This window comes from Lactuca sativa, chromosome 3, assembly GCF_002870075.4.
Source record: "Lactuca sativa cultivar Salinas chromosome 3, Lsat_Salinas_v11, whole genome shotgun sequence".
NCBI classification, from domain to species: domain Eukaryota; kingdom Viridiplantae; phylum Streptophyta; class Magnoliopsida; order Asterales; family Asteraceae; genus Lactuca; species Lactuca sativa.
The window spans coordinates 36,034,236-36,041,644 of record NC_056625.2 but is presented as its reverse complement, the minus strand read 5'-3'; the positions used below and the strand labels follow the sequence as shown (position 1 = coordinate 36,041,644).

At 34.8% G+C, this 7,409-nt stretch overlaps 1 protein-coding gene across 1 annotated transcript; it reads right to left on the bottom strand.

Annotated features, from left to right (window-relative positions):
- Positions 1–4,443: 4,443 nt before the first annotated feature.
- LOC111917191 (WRKY transcription factor 18) lies at positions 4,444–6,309 on the bottom strand. Its single transcript, XM_023912851.2, has 5 exons — positions 6,151–6,309; positions 5,963–6,046; positions 5,559–5,846; positions 5,337–5,453; positions 4,444–5,084 (listed from the first exon to the last, which is right to left on the bottom strand). Exons 1-5 carry the CDS (start codon positions 6,214–6,216, stop codon positions 4,824–4,826), a joined length of 816 nt encoding a protein of 271 aa, XP_023768619.1. The 5' UTR covers positions 6,217–6,309; the 3' UTR covers positions 4,444–4,823.
- Positions 6,310–7,409: the final 1,100 nt, after the last annotated feature.

Sequence of the window (7,409 nt, the reverse complement as noted above, 5' to 3'; positions counted from 1 at the left end):
TGGATCATTCTGTAACTCAGGGTCATGGGCTGTAAATAGATTATGTGAAGACTTTGGGGAAAGTTTAGGCCTTATTGAAGGTTGACAAGTTTGGTTGTGATATCTAAGTCTTTGAATCGTGAGTGGGAATCAAGGGTGAATTGGGGGAAGATAGGTGTTAGACTGCTTGCAAGGATAATAGTTTTGAGTTCGACTTGTGTTAAGCCGAATTTAACAAGATAGGGTTGTAGATCTTTGCATGACCTTTCTATGGATATAAAGAACGCCGAAATCGGAGTTGGAATGAAGAAGTTATGGCCATTTGAAGTTTAAATGAAAATGGACTTTATCCGGTACGCTGGGCGTACCTAATTACGTTGGGCGTAATTACACAGGGTGTAAACCCTAGTTTTTCGGGTTTGATCCCTATTTAAGCAACTTAACTCTTGGAAACTCTCTCCATATTCAACCTCCATCCTCTCAAAAGCTTCATCTCGAAACCCTAGCTCCATTTGTGAAGATTTTGAGCTTCTTGAGTGTTTATGAGTGTTTTTGGGTACATCTTGAAGAATAAGAAGTCCACCATTGAAGCTTGGTGAAGCTCAAGCTTGTGGATCCAAAGCCTACACTGCTTTTCTTAACTCTAAAAGGTATAAAGCTTGAATCTTGATGATGCATTTGTTAGATCTAGCTAGTTTTTGGTTTTATGAGCTCTTTAGTCACTTTAGTGGATAAAGTTTAGATCTTGAAAGTGTGTGGCACTGTTATGGATAAATTTGGAAACTTTATCCATCTAAACATCATTTTAATTCAGATCTAAAGGTTGGAGACTTGGACTTAAAGGATTCAATTGAGAAAGATTCATTTTTGCTTCCTTTGAGACTTAAAGACTAGATCTTGATTGTTTGGACTATGCTAATGGATAAAGTTGGAAACTTTATCCATTATGGAGCTATTAGAAGTCATAAAATGTGACCTTGGTCCCTAGTTTTCCTCTATGCATGGTCTTGGATGTCTTAATGAGTTAAGAAGTTAAGGTTTTTAGATGTTGAAGACTTAATAGCCATGCAATACCATAAAGTTGGAAACTTTATGGTTAAGAACATCATTTGAGGGTTAGATATGGATATTGGACCAAAGGGCTTAAAAGATTGGGAGGATGGCAGTTGCGTACGCTGGGCATACCAAAGAGTACGTTGTGCATACGTGGTCAACCCCTCGACTTCTGGTCAAGGCGTAGTACGCCACGCGTACGTGTTGACTACGCCCAACGTACTCAACTGAGTTGACCCAGCCGACTCAGTTGACTTTTGACTTTGAGCAAGTTTGACATAAGGGCATTTTGGGTAATTTGATTTATAGTTTGAGATTTGGGTCCTACTAATTGTATAGGTGACCGGTAGAGATAACTTTTTAAAGCAGTGATCGATGCAACTATTCTTTCAGACTGTGAGGTGAGTCTTCTCACTGTATCCATGGGTCGAAGGCACCAATGCCGACCCATTATTGTGTTATTTAGGATGATAACTGTTATGTGGTTTATATGTGGTTGTTTGATGGGTTGAAATAAACCCCAGGGCGGCGCCCACTATCATATTTTTGGGTTGATATAGAGCCCAGGGTGGGGCCCACTATTGTATGATTGGGTTGAATGATACCCCAAGACGAGGCCCATATGTGTTGATCAGGTTGAAATACACCCCAGGACGAGGCCCTAGGGTTAGGACCATGTATGTATATCGGGTTGGAATATACCCCATGGTTAAGCGTAGTTGTATGATTGGTATGTGGTACTTTGGAGAACTCACTAAGCTTTGTGCTTACAGTTTATGTTTATGGTTTCAGGTATTTACGTTTCCAAAAGGAAGGGTCCGACTTGATCGCACTACATCCACTGAAGATTTATTCTGCAATGAGTGTTTATGATTTACTCTGATGTTTTAAAAATACTTTTACTCTGATCGTTTTTTGGGATGATGAATGAATGGTTTTGACTTAACTAACATTAAAAATTTTACTCGATATTTTTGAGACGTTACAAGGAGCTTAGATGGGGCCCTTCAATACCTTATATTCATTCGCCCTGATATCGCTTTTGCAGTCCATCAGATTTGCCTCTACATACATGATCGTCGCGTCTCTCACCTTTATGCGTTGAAGTGCATTTTGCGATATCTTCGTGGCACTCTAGATCTTGGCATCCGGTTTAACACTTCCTCTACACAGGATCTCATCGCTTACTCTGATCATTGGGGGGATGCCAAACCACTCGGCGGTCTACATTTGGGTATTGAGTCTTCCTTGGCAGAAATATTATCTCATGGTCGTCGAAATGACAGGCTACCATTTCCCGCTCTAGTATCGAAGCGGGATATAGAGGGGTTGCTAACACCATTGCCGAGACATCCTGGTTACGCAATCTGTTAAGGGAGCTCCAGTTCACTTCCACCAAGGCAACGATCGTGTATTGTGACACAATGTTAGTGAGGTTTATCTCTCTACAAATCCGGTTCAACATCAACGCACAAAACATATTCAGATTGACATACACTTTGTTCGTGACAAAGTAACTATTAGTGATATTTGTGTTCTTCATGTCCCTACCACGTCTCAGTATCCCGACATATTCACCAAGGGACTTCCGTCCTCATTATTTCTCGATTTCCGATTCGGTCTAACTGTTCGGTCTCCTCCCGTTACGACTATGCGGGGATGTTAGTATATTAGTGTATTGTATTGGTAGCCTGATAACATAGACGTATTGTGTATAGGCCCAAGGCCTTATTTGTATTTCTCTCTGTTGATACCTTTGTGAGTTAATGAGAATACACATGGGAATTTATCCAATTACATATGATTTTCTTTTCTGATTTCTGATTGTATTGAAAATCGATATTATACGGTTGTTTGTAATAGTTGGAATTTGAAAATGCTTGAGTTTTTTAGGGTTTGCTGTTGTTTCTTTTCTTTTCATTTCTTGAATAGCTTACAATGATGGAAATTCCTGTAAATAGTTTCGTAATGCTATAACTCCACGGATGAAATTTTCCTTTTTGTGATCATAGGGTAATAAATTGATTCTCATCGGATTGGCATTTTTAAGCTCTTTCTGATTTACATTTTAGAATATTTTCTTTGTAATTAAAGGACCTGAATTTACTAAGGATAATTCATAATAGTACTCGGAAGCCCCACTTATTTTTGAAGTCATAAAACATGTAATTGCTATCCTCAAATGCTTTTAGGCCCATCAGTATATAAATTAGCCAAGGTCTTTAGCATAAGAAAGCTGTGGTTTCTGGAGCCTTGAAATCTGTTGGGGAAATATTCTTTTAAATGAAGCATTCCAAACGTCTTGTAGCATCTTCCATATTTTGACATTTGACTCCACTGGTGTCAATGAAGCATTCCAAACTTCTTCAACAAGTAGGATCTTTTTGTTGTTGGGGAAATATTCCTTCTCAGAGTATAATTCAACTCTAGAATAAGAAATTGCTTAAGCTCTCCAAGATCCTTCATCTAGAATGAACACACAAATGCTAGCTATGTGGTTATTAATCAATTGTCATATGTGTGCTTAATCTGAGGTATCAACATTTGATTTCAACTATCAACTGTTTCAAGTCCTTATAAACAGTAAGAGAACGGGTGTAGGATGTAACTGAGTTACACGGGAGTGTTTGGCTAAAGTTATTACTGAGTTATTCACGAGGAGTGTTTGGCTATTGAATCTTAAACCTGAGTAATAAAACTGTTTTTCCTGTGAAACTTAAATGACATAGAAAGTAAGATAGTTCAATGGATGAAATTGCATTGTTACTAGATTCAATCCTTAAATAGAGTTTTCTGTTCATATTAATCCAGAAAATGAGATTGTGTGTTGAAATTATGCATCATATTTCTTTCTACATGTATGTATGTTCCTTCTTTATTCCCTCCTCCAATGGTGAGAAAAAGTTGGTAATCTGATGGAGATTTCTATTGTTTTTCTTCATTGCTCATTGTATATAATGCAGTTCCACCATTTTATTAACAACTACCCTCTTGCTGAGCTGGAAAGGCGATGCAGACATAATGGATTGCTTTATCTTAAACAAACAGAAATACAGAGGGGGATGAGGTCGATGATGATTGTGAGAAAGTAATATATACTTTACACTTTACATGTATCACTTTTCTTGCGCAGCCCCTTGAATAAAATAGTTTTTTTTTTCTCTCTGGATAGATCATAGATGTTTGATTTAGAACAACACAAGTGCAAGGAAATTTCTGTCAAAGACACTGCAAGAGGCAACCTCTATTTGATCAAAATCTGTATCGATTGTCATATTTGGACAAGTCACTTTGTTTATTGTTTTTCATTTGATTATTTAGAGTTAGTATAATTGTCTATGATATAGGTATTATCGCGTTCAAGTTGTAGCAAATTATGTCTTTTTGTTGGCATCATTTTGACTCAGTCGATGACTAAATTTATAACATTTTTATTATCTTTGTCTTTCCGATACCCATCCAATGCATTGCATTTGAAGATGGAATCACAATAAGTGAACAACGGATGATACAAATATGGAAATCACCCTGTGTTCAAACAAATCGTGTAATGTACATAAGACATCCCTCCAACAAAATGGCTAATTGGCAAATAAATCTACAAAAAAACTAAACATCACAACGAAGTACCTCTATATATATGGCTACCAATAATTTATGTAGTGGCGTATATATACTATTCGAGTTGCTACCAAGCCAAATCGATCAAATACCCGTTATAAAACTCTTTGTGTTCTTGTTCAAACCACATATCATATACAAAAGAGATGAATACGAATCGATTAGCATGCTTAGAACAAATCGACTTCCAAAATCTTGGAGGAAATGGCAGCAGCAAGTTCTGCAGTGAAATCAGGATCTTTTCCTAAAAAAGTAGCCATTTTTTCCACCAAAACCTCATCAAATCTTGGGGAGTTTGACCTTCTTTCACTACTTGAAATCTTATGTTCATTGGCTAGGGCATACGCAGCCTCTTCCTTTGTGCTTCTGTGGTTGTGCTCACCTTCATAGGTCGCAACTACTACACCAGGATCATCCACACTTCTTTGCACCTGAACACAACATCATATCACATAAGCAAACCTTTGAACAAAATTCTCTCTCTCTCTCTCTCTCTCTCTCTCTCTCTCTCTCTCTCTCTATATATATATATATATATATATATATATATATATATATATATATATATATATATCAACATGAAATCATGATAAAACTTATTAGTAGTAGATAAGTTAATCAAACCAACGATTTCTTATGTATATCTTGGAGAAAGAAGGAAGGGAGAGAGATGGTGTTCTTGCCTTCTTCTTGACTGGGCATGTTGGTGAAGAAGAGCACTTATAATAAGCTCTAGGAGATGGGTTGTCTCTAGTCACCTTTTGTCCATATTTCCTCCATTGATATCCATCCTTGACTACCTATAATTAAATGCAACACTTTGACTTTAATCAATGCTTCTTAAAAGGGGGTGCAATGGTTTCTTGTTCAGGGAATTGAAGACGAAGAAAAAATTAATCAAGTACCAGGCTTTTATCAGACGGATCTGTTGGTATATAAACTCTTTGAACCCCAGTATTCCTTGGTGATTCCAAGTTCCAATTCTGTCTCTTCCACAAGCTTTGTTGAACTGTCTCATCCAGCTTTCTTTTCTTTGGATTCGATTCAGGTACTTGTTTTTCTTGCATTAGTTTCTTGACATGCGTTTGAAGAGAGTTGTAGTTCTCCCATACGATCTTAAGCATCTCCTTTAGCTTCTTGTTTTCGTTGTTTATCCTGCTTAAATGATCCCCGCTGATCATATGATCATCAACCTGCTCGTATATATGTACACCGTTCGTCAATATAACTACAGGAAAATGCCACACACACACACACACTTCATTCATGTAATACAAGTTTCGATTAATGCATGTAATTAACCAGAAACCTCTTTTCCAAACGAACAATCGTCTTCTTCCTCCCCATCATCATCATCGTCATCATAATCATCATCGGTGTGAACTTCTCTAATCTTAACCACAACGAGTAAACAATTAAGTTATACTATATATATACATAGATGTAATTAACGGAAATGCTTATTTAAGCATTAGTCAGGTATATGTAAGTACTTACTGGTGTGTCATCGGTTTTGTGGAAGGGGAAAAGATTGAGGTCTATGGCAAATGATGACGCCACCATTATTGCTGGTCTGAAGAATTAATTGTTCAACTGATTGAAGAAGAAGCCAACAAGGGTTCGCAGTCTTATAGAGATTGAAGTCCGAAAGTCTTTGTCTGTTTTTTAATTGCATAAAGATATTTCCAAGAAAGCTGATTACACTTGTATGAACTCTCAATAAAATATCAACAAAAAATAATGTTTTAAAAGATAAATATTGGGGTAATTACTATTTCTATTCGAATCAATAAGAAAGTAAATAAGTGTAGACTTTTGACTTGAAACTTATTGTATGGTCTTTCGTAACAAGAAGCTCCCCGGAAAAAAAAAAAAAGATAAATCCACCTGTCAATCTGTCATGCTTGCGTGTTGGGACGTACGTGGGTAATATGTAATTTTGTTTTTTTCTTTATAATTAATTTTATCCAAAAACATTAGCAACTGTATACTAAAAATAATAATTTTTAAATTTTAATAATTATAAGTCGATATTGTTTTTATATGACAAAATTATTTTGTAAATTCTATTAAACTATGAATATTGTTAACAGAGTAATTTTTTGTCATTAAGATTTGTCGATATTGATTTTTAAATGATGAAACCAAAAAATTATTAACTTTGATATGTTTTTAAATAAAAAAAAGTTAATAATAAAAGAAAAAATAATGATCATTGTTAATGTTCAGTAATTAAGGTTCATATATTTTTATGATTTCTATTTCAATTTTAAAGAATATATATATATATATATATATATATATATATATATATATATATATATATATATATATATATATATATATATTCCTTCTTATTAAAAACACCTTGATATTATCCTCAAAATATTTGGTTAAAAGAAAAAAAACAAAATTTCATAACTAATTCCCATAATTTGCAAAATATTACACTTTCAAAAATTCTATAAAAAACATCACGCAATTTATTCCTGTGGTTTTGAAAATTGCAAGAATGGTCATTCTAATGTTAACTTTAACTTTTGAGTAGTTAGATTCTTCTAAATGATTGAAATGCTCTTAGACCAAATTTGAAAATTATATATATACCTCAAGGATCAATTATGAAAATTTGAAATTTTGTATACATATAAAATATAAATTTAATAATATATATATATATATATATATATATATATATATATATATATAGAGAGAGAGAGAGAGAGAGAGAGAGAGAGAGAAAGAGTGAGAGAGAG

Bases quoted from the DNA above. Each gene is read 5' to 3' on its own strand.
- LOC111917191 (XM_023912851.2), bottom strand. From the start codon at position 6,216: ATGGTGGCGTCATCATTTGCCATAGACCTCAATCTTTTCCCCTTCCAC. The intron at 5,847-5,962 runs GTTTCTGGTTAA...ATATACGAGCAG, and splicing joins ATTGTTCGTTTGGAAAAGAG to GTTGATGATCATATGATCAG. The intron at 5,085-5,336 runs GCAAGAACACCA...TGTTGTGTTCAG, and splicing joins CATGCCCAGTCAAGAAGAAG to GTGCAAAGAAGTGTGGATGA.